Source organism: Strongylocentrotus purpuratus, unplaced genomic scaffold (assembly GCF_000002235.5).
Source record: "Strongylocentrotus purpuratus isolate Spur 01 unplaced genomic scaffold, Spur_5.0 spur5_scaffold_14, whole genome shotgun sequence".
Lineage (NCBI taxonomy): Eukaryota > Metazoa > Echinodermata > Echinoidea > Camarodonta > Strongylocentrotidae > Strongylocentrotus > Strongylocentrotus purpuratus.
The window spans coordinates 4,075,688-4,103,432 of record NW_022145599.1 but is presented as its reverse complement, the minus strand read 5'-3'; the positions used below and the strand labels follow the sequence as shown (position 1 = coordinate 4,103,432).

The 27,745-nt window shown below is 36.9% G+C and overlaps 1 protein-coding gene across 1 annotated transcript; it reads left to right on the top strand.

Moving 5' to 3' along the window:
* Positions 1-671: 671 nt before the first annotated feature.
* LOC100887891 (D(1) dopamine receptor) lies at positions 672-27,179 on the top strand. The gene is made up of 3 exons (XM_011684802.2): positions 672-1,700; positions 23,316-23,462; positions 25,337-27,179. The coding sequence occupies exons 1-3, from the start codon at positions 1,617-1,619 to the stop codon at positions 26,792-26,794; spliced, it is 1,689 nt and encodes a 562-aa protein (XP_011683104.1). The 5' UTR covers positions 672-1,616; the 3' UTR covers positions 26,795-27,179.
* Positions 27,180-27,745: the final 566 nt, after the last annotated feature.

The following is a 27,745-nucleotide window of genomic DNA, read 5'->3' as shown; positions in this document are numbered from 1 at the left end:
ATGATTCAAATGCATAAGTCAATGTTTATAAATCAACACACTAGAAGGCAAATTTCCTTGGGTTAGGAACGCCATACACTACTCTTCACAACTCATTCTCTTTTTTGTAGTATTATCTTCGCTGCACGCATTTCACTTCAAAGGCAATAAAAAAAATGGTTTAGATCTAATACACACCATGCCATTAAATATGACACCACTACGTAACACAGTAGCGCATGCATGCACTATTATTATCTGTTACAAATAATAATTCACGCGTGCGGCTGTAATATAATTTTGGTATTGATATCTCTTGAAAATTACCTTGAAACAGATGCAAGAGCTCTTTACATATATCTGATGTCAGATTAATGATGCTACTTGATCCTTCCTAATAAAGGCCGTGGAAGTAATACGGACCTATTGATCATCGAGAATATTTGTATTAGAAGCTTTTATTGTCCCTTCCACTGGCGTATCCAGGCTATGATAGAAGCCGACGGACGCCATTTCATTTAAAATCCCAGGAAAAGTAGGTTGAATAACTTAAAATGGGTTTTACATATGGTTTTTACACAAGTTAAACAAAACCAAAATTACAAATAAACCTGCAAATTACAATACAATCATATGAAATATACATCAATGTGAACAGAGTAAGTTAATCGTCAAAAGCAATTTGAATAAATGTGTTTTAACACAAGTTTTTAATTGGTTGACAGTCTGACAGTTTTTGACATGTATAACGGTAGTTTGTTCCAAAGTTCAGCTTCTGCATCTGTTTCTTGTAACTCTTTTTCATCCGTTTCTTGTAATTGTTCATTGTAATCCTCTCCCATTTTGTAATCAAAGAAGTATATGCAATATTAAGTGAAAATATACTCGAGGACTTTTTAGTTCATGATCTTCATCTTTTTTCAACTTTATAATGCGGCGTCTGCTCTACTAATATTTTCTTTTTAACCTTGCCGTATTTCACTTCTAGACCAAATGACTTCGAGGGTTCGGGCAGAACATCACGCTGTCGTTACTGACGACCTTATAGCTCAATTTGTCATTATCGCAAGAAAGAGAAGAAGAGAGGGCGTACCGATTAGTAATACTAGAGAATCTATCTCTATGCTTGCAAGTGATATAAACTCGTGCTCAATATTACATGTAGGGCCTATACCTGTAGTAGTCGTGTCGTACAAAACAATACGCGAGTTTCTTCTGCAGACGACAGTAATTTGATCGCCGATACCGCGATGATATCTTATCCGATTACCATGTGCATGATGGGATGATTGTCTGGCTGATTTATCCACGACTTACCGTTTTCATTATAAATCTATTCTGTTGCTGTGTAAGGAAACGACCGTTGTATACTCTGGATGAGTTGACGTCGACCATTAGTATCGTGATGATCCAATTATCATCAGGAGACAAAGCATTCTGATCGCGAATCCAGCTTCGATAATTTGTTTGTTTTGAGAAATTATAACTGGAAATTAAACTCTTGGGACAAAATACCGTCAGAGAGAATCGAGTTCCCTCCTGCCTCGTGCATGTATTTACGATGCTTTCTTCATTAAAGCCAGAGGCATGATACAACATATTTTGAACTGCGCTTCTACTTTAGAATTGTTATAAAAATGTTATACGGATTGCAATCTATCAGTTCTTCGGATGGCTTAGGTGTAGTGATAAATCTAACAGCAGACATGCGTTTCAATCAGGTAAGTTCGTTATCATATTTGTATCTAAATCATTACATTCAACAGACGTTTAATGTTATCATGGTAATGTTTCCGATTCGCTTTTAAGATCAGCAAAGACATGATGTAAGAATGCAGCTATCGCTCTTTGTCAAGTTTGTTGTTTTATTTTCAATGGCTTTTAATCATCATTTGGGGACGAACTCTGATAGCTAGTGGAGGGTTGATAATCTAATGTTTTGATTTATTCATATTATGGTGTAGACTTCCCCTTACCTTTTTGTTTATTTTAGAATAGGCTTTTTAAAATTCCCTGTCAGTCGTTAACGTCATTAGTGCATTGATGGTTATCATACATTGCCTTTGGCACATGGTTCATTCATTCATGAACATTTTCATGAAGTAGGCTATTTACGCACATTCTTACAATAAACATAATCTTACACGTGGATGTATTATTATTGCATTCGGAAGGAATTAACGAAGAAGGTATAGATTGAAATGGAATGGGAAGCATAGTTTGTCAACTCCAACAAGGTTTGCGCACGATCTCGAGACAACTATTTGAGATGTGAAACACACAATGACTGATTTTTAAAATAACTAGAAGAAAACGGTCTTGACTTTATTGCCAGTTTGTTAGCCATTCTTACATGAAAACAATCACGCTTATGATTATGTATTCAGTGTCACTCGTTTTTTTGCTGGTGGTGAATTAACAGGACACAGTCCTAAACTTGTTTTGCATACCTTTACCATTCTCGATTCATGGGTATAAATGTGACTGTTCTACGTCAAAACGGTATATCTTTCGTCTCTACTAGATAAATAACAATTTTTTTTATAGGATTACATCGATTTATGTACTATACAAATGATGGGCAAATATTAGCAAACAAGAGGGTTGTCGATCGACAGAGCGGATTAATGTATGCCAAACTATTTTCTTATGTAGAAGCAAAAACTGTGTCTTGCATGTTGGGCAAAACACGAAGCATTTCTCAAGTTGGTATTTATTATTTATACCCAGTACTTTTCAGCTTGTGGTGTTAAAGCCGTCCGTGATAAGTAGGTAGGCCTACTACGATGCAAAACTGGTGATACGACTTAATGAAAAATATTAATTCCGCATGATATTTCCATAAAATTGTTTGCATTCATCAGTAACTATGAGCAAGAATGCTTTCAACACTGCGACTATATTCATAATCACGAGCAATCCCACTGCCCTTGCTCTAAGTATGTAATTGGTTCAAATGATACCTGGAGTATTACTCAGTCAGTTAAAGGTACTGGTTACATTGTGATGGTTGAGTTTCCAAAATCTGTTGAATCAGGATGCAATACACATACGATTATGTTTGTATGTATGGACTATCCAACTAAAATGCCCCAAATCCGAAATGAATTCACGCAATATGAATTTTTTAAACAAAGTTTAACGGGATTTCGAACGACGTCGCCATTTCTGAATCTACTTCGAAAAACTGTGTTTCTATACACTTTCGTATTCTTCTTTGCATGGTATTCTAATAAATGTTTACATTCATCAGTATGAGCGTCAATGCATCTGCACTGTGTCTAGTTTACGAGCAACCATCACTGACGTTGTGTTTAGTAAACTGAGTTTTATAGTGCTAATGAAACCTGGAGTGCTATAATAAGAACTCGGTCAGTGAATCACACCTGTGCTCGGCTCTACATGCCAAGAAGTATTAAAGCACCACGCAAGGCCCGATTTCCATTCATTAGCTGAAATCAAAACAAGTGATTCATATTTCATAAACCTACGCAAGACATTTATTTACGTCTGCCACCCCATCCAGGTGTAAATGGATATGTTATGATTAAGCTTGAGGGATACATAATAATTGGCCCGCTCGCCTATAATCATAGTAATGATATACTGTAATATAGCGCTTTGATTTAAAGCCCCACTGTACTACTTGTAGCTACTTGCTCCCTCTATATAGAAAACTTCCCCAATCGGTGCCTGTTGGTCCCCCGTGATCCTCTTTTTCTTATGTTAGTTGACAGCTGAGTTTATAAAGAGATAGCCACCTGTCAGTGACCTGGCTGGGTGGTCTAATCCCTTCTGGCCCAGTAGTATTGACGGTCTTTAACAGATACGCCAAGATGTGTGGCCCATAGTCTACTTTTGAAGGCAGTGAGAACAGGGTTCAAAGATATTCATCTTTTGAATAATTACATATAGAAAGAACACATGCATCAATGACAAACTTCAACGTCTTTCAAATTGAACGTACGTACACAATTGTGGTTTTTATCACTGGCGTACTGATGGGGAGGGGGTGGGGTGGAAGCAGTTGCCCCTCCAAATAATGGTTTATTTCTAATTCGATATCAGTGATTTACAAATGCTGCTGAAATGAAATGATTTTCGGGGGGGGGGGGGGTGTTCTCACTTTTTTTGTGTAAATTATGCGTTCCCCCTCCCTTATAAAAACAAATTGCCCATTATGCCACCTGGTGGTGATGTGGATTTTGTTCCCTCCCCCCAATTTTTGTTTTGCTCATTACGCCGCTGGTTTTTATAATTTGTATCATCCTCTCAGTTAACAATGATTAATTCCTATGCTAGCGTAGGCCTAATATCGTGCGTGTTGCTGTGTAGACTGCAGTATGTCGCAACTAATTAGTCATAATTCATAGTGCACGAAACCCACGACACATTTGCAAACATAGGCCTACTTAAAGTTACGGAAACGTTTTAAACATCCAAGAAATATACAAAATCTATATTTTGCATATTTGAGTTTATTATATTTCAAATCCATTTTGCATTCCGATTTTACCAGTTTCTTTGTGGAAATGTTCTTGTTATTGAGCTTTTGATCAGATAAAGATAATTTGTACCCACTATCCTACAATCAACATCCTATACACAACATGCCTAAAGAAATATCCTATTCACTTATTATTCATCTTTAGCTTGATGAATCAACGTATAGATCATTAAATGAAAGTGCTTGTATTGATATTCATAATTATCCACCACCGCTTCAGTCATTTAACCCATATTAAAGGTAAAGACCAGTTATGGTCATGCGATTGCATTGTGAAAGAAACGTTGTGGAATCGATCAGAAAAGGTTGATCATCTAGTATTTAGCATCTGCAAGGTTCTGGAATCATCAAAATGATAAGAAATTTGGCCCATTCTTTGTAAAGTTACAAGCACTATACACAGAAAGATGTATATGGGACTACCCTATATCTCTCACAGACCATGAGAGAAACAAATTTACCAAATATATGAATTAGTAGGCGGTTTCCAGGCAAATTTTTTATCATCATGTATTAGTCAAAACATATTCTTTCACATGATTGGTAATGAGAGCGTCCATTTCATTTTTTGAAATTGGGGCGTTTCCAATACTGGTCTTTACCTTTAACCAAAAACGTGACACATTATAGCGAGAACGAATATTAATGATATTGGGCTCGCTGGACTCGCTATAACACGCGTATTAATTTTATACTTCGTGATATATTTTTTGGTGATGAAAACGTTGAAAGAAGTACAAACAACAATTATACTGGAGTTAAAAAGGGCTCTTGAAATTCAAGGGTTAAATTAACAATGATTGGAAACTAGAGTAATGATGAAGATAATGCCATATGAAAGGGGAATAAGACGCTGTTTATATTGGAATAGGCTTGGGTGTTTACACATAAAGATGTCACGTTCGTCTTGAATTTCATTTCCTCCAAAGGAAGTGATAATATTGACAACCCGTGACGGACGAACGTATATCATGGTCATGGGCATTGCGTGAGAAAACTGTCATTAAAAACAACTTGTTTGGTACATTGTTGATGTTACTGGTATTCGCAAGGTCCTGTTAATAAGCATGAAGTCCTTGATTACAAGTCATTAAACAGGATACTTTTGGATCTTTAAGATATTCATCCGGAACACTTGGAAGATCGGTCGGTTTCAGGAACAATAGAATAATAACTTTCATGATTATACATGTATCTGAAGAAATCAAATTGAAACCGGTCATAGTGAAAAAGTGAAATTTAAAGGATTTTCATCTCAATTGTTTTAATATTTTCACATATAAGTATGCTAGGAAATATGAGAGGTACTTGACTGACGTATAAACAAGGAATTAATAGAAGTTTCAAGTTTATTAGCATTTCATATCGCTTTCTTCGTGGAGGATATTTTTCTTAAGAACACTGACATTAATGTTGTTTGAAGTGATTGGTGGTTCTGTTAAAGGTAAAGACCAGTTTTGGAAACGCCCCCCTCTCAAAAAATGAAATGGAAGCTCTTATTACCAATCATGTGAAAGAATATGTTGACTAATACGTGATGATACAAATGTCGCCGGGAAACCGCCTACTGATTGATATATATGGTCAATTATTATATCTATCTGGACCGGATAGATATCGCGCAAGTGTCGCGTAGTCCCATATACATCTTTCTATGTACAGTGCTTGTAACTTTACCAAGACTGGGCCAAATTATGATTCCAGAACCTTGCAGTACACACCAATACTTATATGCTAGATGATCAACCTTTTCTGATCGATTCCACAACGTTTCTTTCATGCGATCGCATGACCAGAACTGGTCTTTTACCTTTAAGATGTATTTCATTTTCAGGGTGTTATGTTCCTGTCCACATAATGCCAAAGTCCATGCATTGAATGTGACGGAATTAGAGTCATTCCGAACATGCCGAAATAAAGTAAAGAAGATAAATCTACTTTATTTCTGTAAACTTATCAATCATTTTTTGGAGGCTCGACGACACCAAAATGCGATTGATCACGAAGGAATTATGGGTATTTCTTTAAAGACGCATACAGGGTCGACTTAATTCATCAGTGCTCAGTTGGATATCTTCTGTTACCACCATCAGTGATTATGGCATTTCAACAAAAATACATTTCCTAGATATTTTTTTTAATGGAGAAATCTTTATTTCAGAAGAATTACGTGCTTTGTTCACCATAAACATCATGTTTAGTTTTTTTTGTTACCGCCTCCTTACCAATAACACCCGCCCCCTCCTCATAAAAAATACAACAAAACATGCCTATAGGCTTAGGATTCTTTTTCGTTTTCACCGAACTAGTTCATGAATTTATCAATTTAGGAGCCTTGTTCACATTTACATGTAATAAGATGTTTGTCAGTTATTACTTCGGTTGATTAATAGGATGTTAACTTAAAATACAATTGGACATGTCGAATGGTCGAAGTCGAGTGGTGTAAACACATCTTCGATTGGAAACGCGAAGGTCTTTCATTTATTCCTCTATGCAGCGCCGATGCCCTTGGACAAAATATCTTTTACATTTGCCACTCTCCACCCAGGTGTATCTGGATACACTGCAGTAGAGTATGAAGGAATACCTTGAATGATATAAGCATCCGTATCTAGAAAACCATGTGTAACACTGAGGCCCTTGATCACTCTGGGTTTAGAATTATGAGCGCTAATTGCATAAAAAAAATACCCATTATTAATCTGAATGCACTTCAATAGTGCATCACGTAATAATTATTTGCATTTAATTGTAATACAATTTTTGTTAAAGGCAGGTTGCCTGAAGATAAAACAGAATGAATTGAAAATGCAATACGAATACTTTTTCTTCTTAAAAGTCAAATATGAATCGTAGCTCTGCTCTCAGCGAGTTGGCAGCAACCAATATACGAAAGAAGCCAGTAGATCAGGGTTTATTCAGTTGGATTCATTCTTGATTTAATTTACGCTATATTACCGTGGTTATAATGGAAAGTGATAAAGATGTGGCAAACAATATTTATGATAGTGGTTATTAAATATTGTAGATCACCCCTCAATCACTATATGAAAGATAGCTGACCTTCAATTTTCTTTTACTTTCGATTCAAGATGACAGTACTTTCTTTTCTTTACACTCATCGTCGATGTAAGTTTGATTTCTGAGCCCTCATCATGAGTTCATAGTTTCTTTGATGACTTCGTTATATTGCAACTTCTCAATCTCTTATTACACGATTTCGAAATCGAATAATTATGTGTATCTGATTGGTAATGTCGCTTTTGTATCATTGCTCATTATCAATTTTTATGATTTAAAATATTCATATATCGCATATAAAGACTCTAGACCTCTGATTGGTCGAACCTGCAGGCAGGAATTTCGCTATCAGGCATAATTTGTTAATTTTTTTTTTTTTTAAGGATTGACACTGCGGATGCGATAAATAAACAAAATATTGACTGGTTTTTCTTCGGATCTCTGTTAAAACTATAGCACCTCGATGATCTTGAGACGGCACTTTGCCCCTCGACTCTGTTTCGGACCACTTTACAGTTTCGAGATCAAATTGGACAATATATTTTTTTTTAACCGCGCTCCCAAACAGTTAATATTTGTATAAAACAGAGGCGGATGGTATGAAAGGAAACGACCCTCTTCCAAAGCCTCCCCTTTAAAATATGGTCTTGTAAATTTGAATTTCACTCTCCTTGTAAGTCAAGTACTCCCGTGGTATAGCTGGAAGAAAGATACCTTTGGAGGGATTTTTTTTTTTATTTGACGGAAGAAAAGTCATTTTAAGATACTCATCTGATATCTTAACCTTGTGAAATTGCGTTGTAGAGTGACAAAAAAAACACACAACTGTATACCATTTAAAAAGAATATTTGATTTCGCGCTGTTGTGACTTAGCAAGTGGCATTTTATATGTTCGGATGACAGTATTGGACAAATTTGTGCGAAATCATAATTCAAGGTTCAATAGGCAATTGGGCTGTTTCTTGTTTTGCTTATATTATAGTCAAGGGTTTGTTTTTCTTGACATGTCAACCAGTTTCCAGATTTTTTCACATTTCTCTCGCTTCGATTGTCTTTATACAAATTTGACTAACCTTTTTGAGAGCGAACACTTCAGTCATATTACATGTCAAAAATGTCATGACATGAATTTCGTCAGGCATATGCATCCAGTAATGTAATTATCCATCGAAGCACATATCATTTTCGATTGTGTATGCCATGCAGTGATATTTTCACGGTTGATCAAGTCATTATTGAAGGCACGTTACCCGTCTTTTATAAAGCATAATGTTTTCGGGTTATTCAATTTTTGTATAGAAAAAATCTAGCTTCATACAATAGCTTACTGCCCATACATTAGATTATTACTGGAGATACATACCTATCATTTTAATACTGAGGTTCTATATTCTTTCTTGTATATGTGTGTACATGGAATGGGAAGTGTATTCCTTCTATGCATTGGAATTGAACAAATAAATATATGGAGCCCGTCATATACGGCAATATTTATGTCAATAGGAACCCCCTCCCCCCTCCCCGGCAAAAAACAAAACAAAAACATCAAAAAAACTTTAGAATTAAATCATTTTCTCTTTTAAAAACACTGGTTAGACTGGTATATAGACTTTATAAATTCTTTTATAGATATTTCTTACAAAGATAATCATACTGACACTTTATGTCATGTTCACTGGCGTATTTGGAGGGGGTGGGCGGGGTAAATGGGGCCCATTGCCCCTCCTGGCAGCTTTCTCATCAAGAAAAAAAAGTAGCCTCTTTTTATACATAGTATTTATAAGTCAATAAGACAGTGTGTGATTAAATACGGAAACGATAGACAATCGCATATATTTTCAAAATACTTTTTTTTATTCACGACATACATGTAAGTCATTTTTGACGGAACCCCCTCCACCATCCACATGTAGGTAAATCAGGGTCCCTGCATCCCCCATGAATCGCCGTAGGAAGAGATGTTTGCCCCAACTTGAAGCGAAGGTATATGGATACGACACTGACGTTCAGCTTATAGGGATGGTTGAAGATCCTTACCTGATGTAATATGATTATATCTATATCTATTATCTAAACATCAACAGTAAACCTACGACTTTTATCAGGGTTGCTTTTACAGCTGCTGGGCAACAGCCCGTTTATTATGTCGGGAATGAGTACAGCAATAAAAATAGTAGAGGATACATCAATGTAATGTCGCCACCTATTCCGCCAGGTATTTCTATCATGTCTATCAAAATAAATGTATCTAATGAATACTGTCCGGCAATACGCATGAGTGGCGACGGATAGAAGTTCTCATGTCTTTTGTGACCCCCCCCTTTTTTTAAAAATTACTGTGTTAACAAAATTATAAGAATGATGTCGAAAATGATCCTGTCAGAGTTTTTATTTATCGTATAGTGCCTATGTTAATAATAATATTCAGTTCTTGTATAGCGCATATCTATCCTTATATAACGTCCCTATGCGCCTCCAAAGAGCTTTGGAAATCTCAATATACTACCGTTATCAGCGCACAGTGCATTTCAAGGAATAATCCTACCAGATGGCCATTTACCTCACCTGCATGGGTCGAGTGCGGCAAATGTAGATGAATGTCTTACCAAAGGACATTAGTACCACGGCGGGACTTGAATCGCGGACCTTGGGATCCACGGTCCTGTGACATATCCACTCGACCACGACACCTCTACATGGTGTCGTGGTCGAGTCCCTTCCTGTCCTACGCCCCTTCCTGCCCCGCCTTCCCCAGGTTGACGATCAAAGATAGATATGACATCATCAATCAACGGTTATTGTTTGTATACAATCGAAACCCATCGTTTTTAACTCTCCACTATCTTCATTGTGGGGCGATGGTGTATCGACTATGAAAATGGATTGTTAAAATTTAGACCCGATTGGCTCAACGGGTATTTTGAAGTGACATAAATTAATTTGCTCTCAAATAATGTGGATCATTTTGCCGATCACCATGTAAGTGTAGGGAAAAGATGCTGTATGAAATAATATGTGGATTCGATTCTATTGGACTGGATACAAAAATAATATCCTTGCTAATAATTAAATACAGAGGAGCGTGATCCCTTGCCTTTCCTTTCTTAAAAAAAACTAGATAACGTGCTAGAAAAGATGCCGTAACTCTTTCTGATATGAATTTGACCAAACAGACGACACAATGTGATGGTGTAGGCGGGTCAGAAGTCTTTTCAGAATTAAGGAGAAAAGATGGCATTCTACCCACAAATGTATAGTATGCAAGTACCAAGTATAAGGCTTCCTGGATTTATTACTGATCGAGATTAATAAACTGATATCGTTTCATTTCATTTGGGAATACCTCTATGGGTGAATAACAATATTCGCTGTTATATTTATATTGGCTAGCTCATCTATCACCGCATCATGATACGGGGAGAAACGAGCCGCATCCATCGATAAAGCTCCATACGCAAGATTAGCCCGAGGATAATGTTTATATCACCAATATAAATCGTCTTAAAGAGAAGGTTGATTAATTTTCCTGGAAATGTGGCGAAAATTGTGAGCTTGGGTAACAGCAATTACTATTAAATATTAGTAGGTACCAGGCGCGTACGCAGGGGGGGGGGGGGGGTTTGGGGGGTTAAACCCCCCCCTTTGGAAATTTTTTGTGTGTAAACCCCCCTAAAAAAAACCTAAAAACCTAAAACCCCCCCCTTTTGGATTTTTTTTTTTTTTTTTTTTTTTTTTTTTTTTTTTTAATTATTAAAAAAAAAAAAAAAAAAAAAAATTATTCCCATGGCCGACCTAAAAAGGTGACCTTACCCCCCCCAACGGAGCAAAATGTCAAATTTCCAAATTCGAGACCAAAAAAAAAAAAAAAAAGTGTCCTCTTAACCCCCCCCCCCCCCCCCCCCCCCCCCCCCCCCCCCCCCCCCCCCCCCCCCCCCCCCGCTTATTCAGCGGTCGGCTGAGTCGTAACGATTTTTTGGGGACCAAAAAAAAAAAAAAATGTGTCCTCTTACCCCCCCCCCCCCCCCCCCGCTTATTCAGCGGCTGGCTGAGTCGTTGCGAAATTTTCGGACCGATTTATAAATGTTAAAACCCCCCCCTTGAAAAAATCCTGCGTACGCGCCTGGTAGGTACAATATCATATATGAAATGTCCAATTAATGTAAAGGTTTGGTCTTCAAATGCCCTCATATTCGAAATATGACAAGAAAAAGTTAAAGTATTAAGACCTAGCTTTGACAAATGTATGCTTTTGTAGTCCCGTATACACATTTCTATGTATAGTGCATGCGACTTTCTGCTTTCTGCAAGAAAGAGCCGATTTCTTATCATCTGGATGATTCCAAAAGTGCACAGTATATCGTAAATATTTATGCACTACATAATCAACTTTTCCGATCGATTCCAGACAGTTTCACTTAGGATGGAATCACATTACCAAAACCCTACTTTTTCTTCAACAAAAATTGGCGCGAAGATAATGTTTATATCACCGTTATTTAGGCTATGTTGCCCGTGATGTATTGTGAAAATCCATTACAGTGTCAAAATTAATTCATGTTCTTTACTGGAGTATAATTGATATAGCGGAAGAGTTGATGAGCAACTTGCAAACCGAGATGATGATGATGTAATAAGTGCATGGATGGGAACTGCGTTGCCAGGTAACACTGTAAATGGGATTTTGTATCAACGTGACTAAGAGAAACCATCTTGCCTACAACGAAACTCGTTTGCGATACTCTTCCGGTTACCCTGTATGCGTTTCATTAACATATTTTCCTGTTCACAGTTAGAATTTGTTCGGTTATTTTTTGTAGTGATTGTCACAAATTCTCACGATTAACATGGTCTGATTGTTTTACTTCAAGGGTCTCCTTTCTAGCATCCAGTACTTCTGAATGGATGTTGCATCCAAAAATTGATGGCAAAATTTCACTTTTAATAAATTGTATCATAATTTGAAAGAGGATTTTATTTTAATAAGGCTCGTTTCTGCAAAGATTCCCCCCTCCTAAAACAATGTGTTTGAAGACAAATATTGATAAAAGAATACATAATTTGGATTCTCTGTCGTACCCAGAAAACCTAATTTTTGTGTATATATTTTTCATCAATATTCGACTTCAAACACATTTGTTTTGAAAACGCTTGCAGAAATGTATCTTAAATGACGTCCTCTTTCACATTATGATATTTAAGTGAATATTTGTGGGGCTCCCAACACTTTAGAGAGGCTTTAAAAAGATCAATATTTATCGAGATTTGATATCATGGAGTTGTTGCGGCTTGTCACTTCATCATTATGTGATTTAGTTTGTTCAACTTACATATTTCAAGTTCCAACGATAACATATGTTCACACGAATTAATAGGAATTAACACCATATTGTTTGGCAAGTTTCCCTTTGGCGTCACGGCAACCATTTTGTTCATAGTTACGCATACGATTACAAAACATGTCAGACTATAATCGTTAAACCGCCTTTATTATGACTAAGGAAACGAAGAAGGTGTCTGATTAGTGACGTCATTGTTTTGCACGAGACACACCTGCTCATTTGGAAGTAATCCCCGTTTCATGTCTTTTTCCATCAACCGTGTGATGAATGTATAGGGACTGTGGGTGTGAGCAACACCTCATCAGATTGTCACATGAATTTTCATTAGGAATATGACACATGCGACTTAAAATATGCCCATCTGTGTGGTTTTTTTTGACGGGAAACAAAAATCAAAAGTCGAGAAAAATATTTGAAATCATAAGTGACACCTACTTCTCTTCATGCCATGCTTGGTGTATTATGATAGATTCAACAGTCTTTCAAACCACTCATGCTTGCACACCATGAAGGGATGTGATATGAGAAAGAAATTAACTGATGTCTCCCGTAGCACGAGTTATGATTATGATAAGGGGGCGCTATGCAATATTGATGAAGACATTGATTGGCGGAGATTTGGCTGCTGCCCGAAGCACCCAGGCGTGTAGGAGGACCACGGTCATGCCTTATGCTCATGAAGACAGAGACAGACAGAGAGAGAGAGAGAGAGAGAGAGAGAGAGAGAGAGAGAGAGGGAGAGAGAGAGAGAAAGAGAAAGGGGTGAGAGGGGGGGGGGGGGGGGGGGTAATTACTCACTCAGATTTGATGTAGACGGGGTGTAGTGCGACTAAAGCCTCCAAACTCATTCCCATTCTTATGAGGGTTTTTTTTTTGTAGAAAAGGGTAATGAAAAAGCGAAATTATTTCAATTATTTTGTTGCCTGGCATCTTGGAATTTGCACTTTAAGCGAGAATATGGATGTTACTCTCATAAACTATATTAACTTATGATTACGGTCGAGATCTAGTGCTGTTTCTATGGATTTCTATTGCAATATAACACGCCATTTTTAGGGATTTTTTTTTTAATGCGACCCGTTAGAGCGGCACATCTCCCTATACTGTATCAGGTGAGTATCAACCGCCCTTACGCATTATGAAAGTTGAGTGAAACTGACAGGCGATTTACTTCCGATACCTAATGATACTTGCTAGATCTGCAGTCAGTCATGTCAGTTCATTCACCGAACTTAGCCACTTATTTCTTCCCAATGACAATGAAAATGAAATAGCTTAGCCTATTTTCCTTAGTGATAGATACTTTATATGAGATTCACAACATTTTCGAAGGGTTCCGCTTAACTTGCCTGTTTAATTATTAAACAGAATTAGGTCGCCATAATTTGTAACACGTTCTATTTCCTGTTACGTTTTGTTAAATGTTGACATCAATAATGCTCTTGAACTTGTAATGTTGCCAAACTATATAATTTTGTGTCATTTCGTGTATTGACATTCACACAAATGGGATTACGCCCAATGACGTATAACACCCTTTAACAAAATGAACCACTTCGCTTGGTGATCGCAGCTGCTTTGAAAGTACAACTGATTTCTAACAATTGAACTATGTTTGATAAATGCTACCCAACAGTAATTCTGAGTCTTTACATTTATATGGAGGAAAGAATTTCTCTGGCCGTTTAACTTTATTATATGGTTGTTTAAACCAGTAGAATGCACAATAATTATGACAATATTTTAAAATAAACAAGTCAGATACCGAATATAATAACACTGGTATTCTGAATGATTCCGACACATTGATATTGCATAAACATGATCTGTCTTCGCTTATTGTTCAGCTGTCATATTTACGGGCATAATACTTCTTTCAAGGCATATTATTTTGATAGAGTTAGATATATGTCCTTTTTAAAGATTGTTAGAGTGTTGGATAATGTTTAAATTCAAGGGAGGCATACATAATTATAACTTCATGCTATAATGCGAATATTAAATTTGTTATTATGATCTCGTTTTGTTACCCAAAATGTGTCTACTCGTAGCATTGTGGAAACACATCTGCAGATGTATATTATATGAAAGGGTATCGTCTTTCCTAGGAACATTAATCATTCTATAAAGCATTCAAGAGTATAGTTGTGCATCATTTCGTTCAGATTGAGTTTGTAATCTAAGCTGAGCATGACCCTGGCTTGATAGCGTGTACACATCCATGACCAAAGCGTGAACCTCAAATATTAATTTCATTTTTTACTCCATCAATATCAAATTACATGTTTTGGTTAGAGATAGGTAAGTTGACTTCGGTTCTCTATATATTCTATGAGATCATATTGCAGCAGTAAAAAATAAATACAGCCACGTTTTGCTTGACATCATTCCAATCGATTCCAATTGTACGAGCTATTCCAATTTGTATTAGTTTGACGAATAAGCATTAACCCGAGATTGTATATTTGCCCTTTTGTGGCTAATGTGTTTGTATAAGCTTCTGCAATTATATCAGGATATATCATTCAATATTATTAGCAGGATATTGGTTGGCATGGTAGCAGACATTCGACATCTGCTCCGCATAGATCACGGTTAGATTTGATATTGTCTTGCATATTCAAATGATTACATTTATAATTTGTATTGTCCCTAATTGTTTGCAGATTCGAGAACAAGAAAAGGCTACGCTTTTAATCACTGGAAAATGAAACTTGAAAAGGTCTCAGGGACACACTGACTCGAAATACGTCATAAAGCATTATTACATTTACAGTCGCGTGTTTCATCTTCGTTGAAATCATTCAGAAGTATGAATTGATTTATGCCTGTTCATTCAACCTTAATTTCACCGAATGGATCTTAAGTAAGAAACATAAAGAGCCGGGATTGTGTCGTGATCAGTGAAACTCATATGACATTAGAACAAGTTTTGAAATGATGATGCATAATTTCATCTAATTCGCCTGCTTGTAAAGGAACAACATGTTGTAGTATGGAAGATTATGAAATGTGGCAGTCCACCCGATTCACCAATTTCACAATTTCAATTTCATGACTGTCTCCAAATTCTTTTTTCTTATTTTGTAATTCCTTAACTTTTTTTCAGTTTCTCCTTGAATAATACTCTGTTCTAACTCGTCGATTTTATTTTCAAGAAATTCTCTTTTCTCTCTTCGATCTATGGCTAATCTCTTTGAAAAGGCTTGTGAAAAGCTCCATATTTTCATTTTCATATAGTCCCAGAGAACTCTCCTATCTTTAATTTCTAACGTCAGTTCCTCCGGCAATCGGATTATTTCTTCTTTCATCTGTTTAACATATTCTACGTTTGCACAAAGACTATTGTTAAATTACCAATAAGATCTATTCTCCTTTTCTATGTTCTTTTCTGTTTAATCATGGAGAAACAGATAAAATTGCTGAGTGGTCGGGGGCTAAAAAAATATTATATGGCACCTAATAGCCAGCCCTTCAAGATCGTCAGATATGAACCAATGATCTAATCGACTTTGCATAAATGGATTTTTCGTTGTTGGTGAAAGTGAATCGTTTTTTTTTTCAATGGGTTTCTTTCTCTCTATACATGTATATTCTCTCTCGTTTGGCGCTTTGTCTATTAAAGCCCTCTTTCATTCAGAGAATAAAATTTACAATTAAGATACATGTTCAACATAGCCATCCTATAGTCAGCCTATAAGGATTAGTAATTGGAAACTTTCCTCTATAGTAAGTTGAAGCTTTTTGTACCGCATGCATTTTGATGTACAGCTATACAAGGCTAATATCCTTTTCTTTTTCAGACATCTATTCTGAAGTGTGGCTGAGTTAAATTCAAATATAAAACCGATTTCATTTCCAGTTGTACTTTTCTTGCGTTGCCATTCCCCATGCACCATTGTAGAATTTCCCACAAAGATGCTTACAAATAATCGAGTGAAAAGGGGGATATAGTCAATATGGTTATCATATTTTCAACGGGGAGGGGGAGGGTAAAAATATTTAAAATACATTGACGCCCTTACTCACGTTTTAACTTTGGATACACATACTGTAGTTTTAATGATCTGAAGTAAAAGTTGTGGTACATTTTATTTGTTTAACTTTAGGCCGGGGGAGAGACCACTTGCCCCCCCCCCCCACCTTTGATCCGTCCCTGTGATTTATTAACAAGAACTGTAGGTTCATAGTCTACATGGCAATACATAAGCGCGTGCATGCAAATATTCGACATTGTGATTGCGCAAAAAAGCATGGATCTGTAAAGTATCGAAATCCAATTAGATCGAGTACCAGCACTTCTCGTCAATACAAGGTATTTACCCCTTTTCGTATCGTTCGGGCTTTTCAGGATAATTATGAAGAAATGACAGACGTATCCAATGAAATAACCAGCTTATTAGTATGCCTGTAAGATGAGAAGGGGAAATGAAATACACAGTATCTAATATAAATGGAGAGAGAGAGAGAGAGAGAGAGAGAGAGAGACAGAGAGACAGAGAAGGAGAGAGAGAAAGAGAGAGAGAGAGAGAGAGAGAGTGAGAGACAGAGACAGAGAAGGAGAGAGAGAGAGAGAGAGAGGGAGAGAGAGAGAGAGAGAGAGAAAGAATGACTGGAGGAACACAATCCTTCTCCGATTAAGTGTTTGTTCCATACATGTACGTTACTGTGAAAATCAATGCATCTTCTCTAAATCCGGCGAACCATAGTGACAGAAAGCTATGACGTCATATTTCATCCGAATATTCCGGGTTCCATAACGATATAAGTACATGTTTTTGGTCTAGGCAACGCATGAATTGTCTTTTTCGAGCTCTCTTCAACCAATGATCATTTCTTCTTGCCGTTATGGCTATTTAAAACGCGTGTTTTAAAGAGGCGAATTTAATATGATATTTCGGTCACCAATATCATCTTTTTTATGGAAGGAGGACCAAGTTTCCATTTTTCGATTGCTGGATATAAATTCGGTTGTATCTCTGCTACTTTATCAGAGACGTGGAGTCTGAGGCATGTTAACGTCAACTATTCGACAATAGAAGTTCTCATTTGATCTAAATATTATTTTGCCGCACTCACTTCCCTTTATGTGATTTATCACTTCGACGTACGCAGCTTCATTATAAAGGATATTAAATTGACGAACGAAGGCTGTTTATCAACGAATCGAGTACATATTCTGTGGTTTAGGAAAGAGAGAGAGTAAGACCAAAATTATCCGTGGATAATAATATTGAGGAGCTCATCCTTTTCACTGTGTGTCCGTCTTCTCTATCTCATCATGTGGCGGGTAATATACATTTATCTTACAAGATATTTTGTGAATATTTATATCATTTGAATGATTTTCATTTTATATTGCTGATGTTTACGTTCTACACTTTAGAATTCACATTTGACATTTTTAGTCACCCAACTCGTTCTTTTATGAACAAAGCCAGATTTCTTGCGACTGTTTAACAGAACATTGTTCATGTGGATTATTTTTATTTTCACATGCCATCACCTCCAATAATTGTGAACTATGGTGTATTAAGCCAATCACATTGTTCTTTGATTTTTCTCTTGGTCTATTTGACGTCGATGTCTTGATTGGAACAATTCATTGTTTTTCTTTGACTATTCCCATCAGGATTTCTAGTGTTAAAGTGTCGCAATGAAGAGTGTTTAACGCTTTTCATTATTTGATTATTTACATGTCTTTGCCAACTTTTTACCAAAATATTGATCATTTCTGAACTCATTCTCATAATCAGTTCTCACAGTCTTTGCTGATATGCCTTTCAAAAACTAGGAACGTATTGATTGCTATTACGATTCTTATCTTGATGTCCGCATCACTTCTAGAATTACTACCTGCAATAATATTATTGATATGGTTCCGAATTCATATTTTGATCTGTTTCATTCATTCAGAGAGAGAGAGAGAGAGAGAGAGAGAGAGAGAGAGAGAGAGAGAGAGAGAGAGATCTTTATATTTGTAAGATTCTTTTAAAAATGATCTTAACCTCTGTTATCCCTTTCATTTGATATCCCTTTTTCGTTACTAAGGAAAGTCTGCCGTTCAACAATTCAACCGTTCAGATTGAATTGTTGATTGTAATGAATACAAAATACATTAAAATGACTCGGATAATCTGAACACGTCTTTATACTTTCACCTCTACTTGTCTTTCCTCTTTCTCGAACTTATTAATATTTGATAAGTTTTTATTGATCCAATAATATTTTTACAACAAATATACAGACATTTATATCCATGTAACAACAATAAATCTAAGAAGAAATCAAATGGATCTATAGTATATAGAATAGAAAACATCAGCGATCGTCAAATTCTCCTTCCCTATATAGAGCAAAAAGGATCTCCGTCAGCGGCCTATCATCCGCTAAACTGCTTAAATAGGATTATTTTCTACAATTCCGGAAATTAAGCGCCATTTTTCATTGTGCCTATCTAGTTTGTTGCGTCTTTCAGCAATTAACCTTTCTACCGTCTGAAAATATTTAACATAATGAACATAATGATGAACGTTTGGCATGTTTTCTGTAATCCTGCACCTAAAGATAAATATTTTTTTCCCAACAAAAGCAGGAAATTAATGGTGAAAACGTATTAAAGTGCCCACGCTCCATACACTGAATGCTTTGTCAGTCATCTCATTTTAATTTCCTTTGTAAAGCTTAATTATCCCAGGAATCGTAAATGAAATGGTAAATATTAGCTTAGATTTACAATGGAAGTCTGTCCTCATTTCTGCAATGAAAATGCACGTTAGTAGATTTGTAAAAATGTTTACCATCTAGGTGACTGTAGAAATCGACGGGGCAGAGGCGCGGGGGGGGGGGGGGGCTGTCAACCAAACAACCAAGTACATCCTCACCCCGGCATACACTTTAATATACGTGTTCACTTAAGAATCTTAAGCTGATTATTCCACCTGATGAAACTTTATGTTTGTGAACATGCAAAAAGCCATTAGAGACATCTTGATGTCAGCAAAATGCACTCAAAGGGTAATCTTGACATCAAAGGATTAAACATAAGTCTTGGAATTAGGGGCGTCAGTACGAGGTATTTCGTGTGTGCTTCATTGATATAAAGTGTTGATTTTTGTATCTCTCATTTTATAGGTTTATCGGCAACATTTCAATTCTTCTATTTTCTATTTTACTGTCGACACAGGATCGATACGTTTAATCTAACACTCCGCCGCCATCGTTACTAACGCTCAAAAATTTATGATGCCCCTTTGCGGAGAATTTTGCTTATTTTTGTTAGGAATATACTAGCTGAAAGAGCTGAATGTATGAAGACGTTTTGGCAGCTGGAATACTCATCGCTACCAGTATCAAATGTAAACGTTATACAGAACAGAAAAGGTGTTTCGCCGCGGCAAGAGAAAATCCATTTTTTCATGTCTTGGAACATGAAGATGAAATATTTCTTTCTGTTTTTCCTTTTTTCCTTCTCGGAAGGTGTTTTTCCCCCTTGATGAATGAAAACATTAATTGTAATAATAATTGATTTTTTTCGGCGCGATCTTTTTGTGAAAGTCTGTAAAACACTTTATTGTGACTCACACTTTATAATTTCAAACTGGTTTTAGCGTTTGTTTACTAACATGTTTTTGTCCCCGAAATCCACACACATGCACTACTAACACATACATGTTTAGGTGATAGTATTCAAACACTTAAAACACAGGTAAAGTAGCACTTATTGTTAAACAATCAGTTTGTCAGCTTGTTAGCAAACAGTTGTGTATTTTACTGTTAGATGTTTAATGGTTTATCCGTTGTGAAATTGTTCAATAAAAGTAAGCGTTCGTAGGCATGGTGGTGTGGTGGTGATGGTGGTGATTGATGATGATGATGATGTTTAAGATTAAGATTATAATTTTTATGATGATGGGGAAAATGATTATATCAATAACGAAAATAATGCTGAATTGCGCGGTTTTGTTGTCCCATTCCATATACAGAGAGAGAGAGAGAAAGAAGGAATGAAAGAAAGAGAAAGAATGAAAGAGAAAGAAAGAGAGAGAGAGAGAGAGAGAGAGAGAGAGGGGGGGGAGAGAGAAAGACAGAATGAAAGAAAGAGAAAGATGAGGGAGGTTTGGAAGATGCACCCTCATATGACGATGACACTCGTGTCCTCCTTCTTATACGACTTCCTTCAAATATCACTCACTCGTGTTAGCAATTCCCGGATAGTTATTACCAAAACTGTCCAAATAAATCGTGGCAAGTAATCGAAGGTCGTTTACACCTTGACGTTGTGTTTTGGGAACAATATGGATGCTTCGATAAATCTTTCTCTACTAGGTGCTGTATACATGTAGGTGAAATGATATTTAGTTATTGTTTGACTAATTTTGTTTTAGATTTCTTACTCCCTATATGGGTTCGAAACCAATTAAACGCGCTTATGCCCTTTGTTAAGGCAATACTCCTTATTACCAAGTCCTTCGGAGAGGACTTAACGCCATCGGTCCCCTGGTTGTTTACTTACAAGCACCGAGAATTATACTATTTTTTTCAAATTATATTTTTGTCCCCAATATTGATGTCACGTATGTTTATTTTTTAAAGGTACTATGTACCTTTTGCAGCTTACCTCAAATGCTGTAGAACTTTGCAGGAATTATGAATATGTCATGTATGTCCTATCTGTGGAATTTAAACGTTAGCAGTGTCCTCATATTCAAATTATGCAAGGAAACCCGTTTACTTGCTAGACTTCACTGTCAGACACTATTGAGTGACTGGCTGGCTTTTTTTCTTCTTTGGTAATAACATACATGAAAAGAGTTGTAAAGGGTACATGAGCATTTGTCTACATCAATAACCCACTTCTTGTGATGGCCAAGATTAAACTGACTGAATCTTTGCGCAGCATAAAACGTATGACCATTCGGTACAATTGTCTGAAAATCAATACTATTACTTTTGGGCTCCATAGCCCTAAAGTCGATTTGACAACTAATAGTCATTATTTTCCCACTTGAAGACATTTTCAAGCCCCACCTTTTTTAGGGAAGTTCTAAATTAGTATTATCTTTCAAATGCAGTTGGAATTTAACTTTTTCATTTTTTTGGCCTGCAAATGGGACATAGTACCTTTAATAGCCAAACAAAATAGCATTCCAAAAAAACTACAACTGAAGTCGGAGTTAGAGAAAATAATGGGATATGTTCTTTTCTGTGAAATTCAGTGCGATTTCTCTCTGGTATTTATCAAATAAAGTAATGATAATGATAATAATCATGATAATAGTTGGTTCTTATATATGGCGCGGATGTCTGTCGCACTTCGACACTCCCGAAGGCTGAAACTCCACAAGTATATTGCCACAGGTGTATGATAAGCAGGGCCGATAGGCATGTGTGGTATACAGTACACGTGTAATTTGCAATTTGATTAGTTTTTCAGTTAGTTTTTTTACTCTTAGAAATAGGCTATTGACGAATGTCGAAACCGAACAGCCCAAACGGCAAGATTCATCAGTCTCCGCGATGGAAATAATTATATTGTATAATGCATGAACAAATGATCAAATTAAGATGATTATGCTTAATTATGCTCTATTGTTACGCATGTGGCAGGAAGTACTATTCAGTAGCACTGCTTTCATTACCCCATTCTATAGAATAATTAACATGTGCAATGACTTAATAATATCATAATGGCAACGGTTTTATAATTTGACGATGCTCTTGATAACAAAAAAGATATAATAAAACCTGATGTTGCATGTAGTGGCGTATCCTGAAATTGATAAATAGGGGTTTACCACCGCTCCCTTCAGCAAGGGAGAAACGTAATGTATCCCGGAAGGAAGAAGTGTAACGTGGGCCGCCCTCGAAGGGGGGGGGGGGTCGTCGCCAGCTTCATGACTGCGTTGGATACGCCACTCGCTTCTACTGAAAGCTAGTAAAGAGATCATGTTTGCTGAATTGTCCTTTTCCCCTTATTTCTCTTATAATCTTTCATTTTGTTTTCCTTTATCCTCCCATGTCTGTTGTTCTCTTTCCAATCAGTTATTGGCATGCGATAAGAATTTACTGGTTTTGCTTATTAGCTTCTCGATTCTCGATTAAAAAGCATCAATTTAATCTCCATTAATATTTGACTTTTGTAAAAAGAGAAGTGAAATTCAGATATTCGGCTTAATATTTATGTAAACTTCTTAACTCTCTATTTAAATTAAGATCATACACATTAAAATCACTATAACACCTTTTTTTTAAAGAGAGTGAAGAAAACAAAAATCAGAATTTGAGATTTGCAGGGTTGATACATCGTTAGTAGGAACCCTGCAAATTTCAAAAATTATTTCAATTTGTTACGAAATCCTTATGATATTTGTTGATATTATATTATTGTTGTTTTTATAATAGAAGTGAGATACCACGATGATTTCATCTTCTCTTTTTTCCCTCTTCTTTATATCCTGTATAGACTCCTCCTACGTTTAACCAGATGAGCCTGCCTCTCGGGGTTGAGATCCTTCTGACTGGGGTCCTATGTATTATCATCTGTGTAGCCATTATCGGCAACTCCATGGTGTGTTTAGCCATCTCGAGGTCTCGGACACTTCGAGCACAGGTGAGTAAGCATTTTTGTTTACAACCCCACTGCACAACTTATAGCTACTTGCGCCCTCTAAATAGCAAACAATGTCTTATCGGTGCCTGTTGGTCCCCCATGATTCCCTTTTTCTTATGTAAATTGAGAGCTGTTTTGATGAAATAACCACCTGTCAGTGACCTTGCAGGGAGGTCTAATCCCCCTGGTCAAACTAGTGCAGACGGGCTATAAAAGACAAATCCAACCTTAGTAACAAACTACTCTATAAAAGAAATATATTTATAGATCTTATCTTTCAGACATTCATACAATAGTTCCTCCCTATTTTCACGAAGTGACGGTAGTGAATGAAAATCGCATTCACTTTGTGTGCGGATTTTCCTCACTACCGTCACTTCGTGAAAACAGTGACGAGTTATTACCTGTCCAAAATATATCAAGCTCGCAACAACATGCTTCTCTGATTTTCTGCCTTTACACAATTTCACATGCTACATAATTATATAGGAGATGCAGACTGCAATCCCCAAAGATTTTTTTAGAATTCCGATGTTCCGGAAACCAGCACCTCAATTTAGAAAACGAGGTGCCATAATATTATATTTAGGCAGCAAAATATAAAAAGTGTCCTTTTGCGAAAAACATGAAAACGTGCCCGGCCGCCTTTGTGCTGAATTATGGACAATAATAATTTCCATATCACTACTCATGAAAGTGTGGGTTGAACACTGACGGAAAGTATACATGGTAAATGAGGGCAATGCACTTATTAATTTACTTTCTATTGAAATATAAATGCAGCAATATCGTAATTTGTTTCTCTTTCTTTCCTTCTTAATTTTCACCTCCCCAAGCGCTTTGTTAATGGTTTGACACCCTTGGTTAAAAACTACAAGGATTGTTTTCCCCCTTTTAACTCTGAGCTAGTTCTTCCTTCCTCCTTTTTATCTTCTTTAGAAATGGGTAATAACAATCACGCCCCAACATTTCGAAGGATTAGTAGCCATAATGACTCATTAACTTGCCTGCTGAGAGCCAAAAAGGCGTCAGCTCTTCTAAGTTAGAACAGATTATCACAATTTTGAAACGGGTTCTCAGAAGATTTTCCCGAGGAATCGCCTTGAGCATTCATCATTATCGGTTTATTACCATCTCAACCGTACGGTGTGTCGTATAACTGTATAAGATAAACGGATGGTGATGGTGAGCAGTTTTAATGAGGGAGCTGACATTGGGTTGTCCTCATGGAGACGAAGAGAAGGCGGATGCCCCTTCATGATTATGCAATGGTATTCACTTACTGGTCACTGGTGACGGCTTGATTGCGATGAGAAGTGAATATACTCTGCACCGTTTTAATGAACAAGTTTTGCTTCCTCTCTATATAGGAACGCTTAAATATAGCTCTTAATGATTGTATCTCATTGACACGCGTAAGAGTCCTTTATATTATGTTTCTGGTTTTCAAAGAACAAAGGTTGTTTTTAAACTATATTTCCATTTTTCAAATTCAGTGTATCTTTTGTCATAAGAAAATAAGATGTTACTCTCAACAAATTATTTAGAAAATAATTGATGACACATACTATTCTGATGAAATGGTCCGTAAGAATCAAGTATTATTGTTAAATTAAGAGCAATGCTATGTTTTTGCTAGATACCTAGAATAAACGGATAATGTGCCACTTTGCTTCAACTATAGGAATTAAAACTTTAATTATCCTAAAATAGAAGAAAAAATGAGTAATTTATGACACTCGGTAGATGATATTGTAAGCATAGGACTTGTATCGCATTATTGTCGCACACTTTGTTCTCCAAACTTTGTATCACAACTGTTATTAACGATATGATAATATGAATTAAATCAACCCTTTTCATGTCATTCACAGGTCGCAAATGTATTCATCGTAAACCTGGCTATTACTGATCTCGGGTGTGCTAGTCTGGTCATGCCTTTCTCATTGGTGTCTGTCTGGTTTGATCACTGGATCTTCGGCAACTTCATGTGCGATGTCGCATGTTTCTTCAACTACTGTTTCATCATCGTCTCCATGCTGAGCCTCGCCCTCATCAGCGTGGATCGCCACATCTATGTCGTTCACCCGTTCAGATACCAAGGTATGGTGACGCATCGTCGTGCCTTCGTGCTCGTCCTGTGTACATGGTTAGTAGGGTTCATCTTCGCTGCGGCACCACCCCTCATGAGATGGGTCATCTTCGATAACGCCGAGATCATCTGCGCCGTCGACTGGGAGAGCGACCACAGTAAGATCCTTGCGTACACCGTCTCGGCCTTTGTAATGTGCTTCATGTCGCCGATTCTAGTTATGTTTTACTGCTACGTCGGCATTTACAGAGTGGCTAAAGAACATGCAAAGAGGATCGCACCGCCACACATTGTTGGACGTATCGGTGAGATTGAACAACCCCCAGTACAGACACCAGAATATGCAACAGAACAAACGCCTGAACATGTTTGCCGCAACTTGAATGGATCCAACTACATACAACGTGAGGTCTCGGCCAATGGACAAAGTTCCACGTTGACCAATACCCTAAAACAGAGTGCGTTGATAAAATCAAAAAGTCCTGGATTCTATTCTAATAAAGCCATTAGGTCTATCTTGGTAATGGTCTTAGCTTACGTCCTCTGTAACACTCCGTTTTCGCTCACTAAACTCATTAAAGTTATTAAGATCAACAACGAAGCTGTCCCATTTTACATCAACACAGCCGCGTCCTGGTTCGGCTTCATCAACCCGTGTTGTAACCCTATCATTTACTCCATCCTCCGAGAAGACTTCCGCACTGCTTTCATCAAGCTTCTCCCTAGAGCCATTGGTAAGCGATTCCACAAGGACCTCGAAGGCAACACTGTCCGATCACAAATCGTCGGCAACTCACCGAGGTTGACAGCTCGCATCAGGAGCAACGTCGCCGTCAATATTATCAACCCTAGCCCATCAAAACGATCATCGCCAGCGCTCATCGAAAATCCGCTCCATTACGAAGGCGATTACGACGCGTCGAACGAAAACGTGAACGTGAATAACGCGGTGGAAGCGATCAAAGCCAATGCCGAAGACGATCACCGGAGTAGATCCCAAATGGCGAATGGAGATGTCGAGTCGGATGGTCCTATGATGATTAAGAATGCACCTCTTGTTGCAAGCGAACGTTCACAAGCCAGTGATGACGAGGGTTACACTGGGTCGCAGGTGCCAAGTAAGAGTCGGTCAGAAGGCTCGTTTACGACTCCATGTTGGTGGAAAAGATCCTCATCTGTTTCGGAGAAGAATACCAATTACCAAGGTGCATCGCCGTTAACAACTACTGTATCAGTTTGAGAATTATCTATGTACTATTTATACATAGAATATTTTATATATGTATTATTATGTTCTTGAAAAGACCGACCCATACAGAACGCGATCTCAAAGACTTTCAAGAAATCAAGCTCAGGAGAATATCAATAACCTAAGTCTATATTAGTGCATGCTTCACAATGGCAAAGCTAGTCATGCTCAAGGCACTGAAATTACCCCTGATGTCATCTCTTTAAAGTCTTGATAATTCAGAATTATGAGAGTTCGAATGGTATAAATGGGTGACTTGAAAGTTTTCCTTTTAAAGGACAGTCGATTTGTGGCTTTGAGGTTTGTTCAGTTCCTGAATCTGCTAAAACTAGTAACCTGTTAATTAAAGATCAGGTCCTACTCTTAACAATAATATTCATGATGATAATAATTTTTTTGGGGAAAAAAAAATCATTTATATAGCATGTTTACCGCATGGTTCCTTGTCATCCAGAGTGTATTACATCAAATTCATTTACTTTTCCCTGGCTTGTAAAATTACTTTCGCATTGGAAAAGTTGTACTAGCATTAAATGTTTTCCGGATCATTTATGAATTCAATATCATCTAGTTTGAGAGAATCCAATGAGTAATCGCTAAATTCTCTTGGTTTAAGTTGTGGAAGTTTCTTATTTGTTATTCTCTCTGTCATAATTATTTTGATTACTCACAATGAAACTCTTAATATCGAACTATGATCATACATATACCATACGGAATATATAGGTCTATAGCCTTTCCTGTGTCGGAAAATTAGACCGTGCACATTTCGTCAGATGCCTCAATATTGTCGTCATCGTCACCAATCAGTACTAATAATGTTTTTGTTAAATCACAGAGTGCCTGGAATGAGCCCTTAACTTCTACTTAACGTCTACTTAAAATAAATGTACTATCTCTGTCTTTTTCTATCTTTCTCACATGGAGAGCATTTATTTTCAT

Bases quoted from the DNA above. Each gene is read 5' to 3' on its own strand.
- LOC100887891 (XM_011684802.2), top strand. From the start codon at position 1,617: ATGTTATACGGATTGCAATCTATCAGTTCTTCGGATGGCTTAGGTGTA. The intron at 1,701-23,315 runs GTAAGTTCGTTA...TATCCTGTATAG, and splicing joins CAGACATGCGTTTCAATCAG to ACTCCTCCTACGTTTAACCA. The intron at 23,463-25,336 runs GTGAGTAAGCAT...TGTCATTCACAG, and splicing joins CTCGGACACTTCGAGCACAG to GTCGCAAATGTATTCATCGT.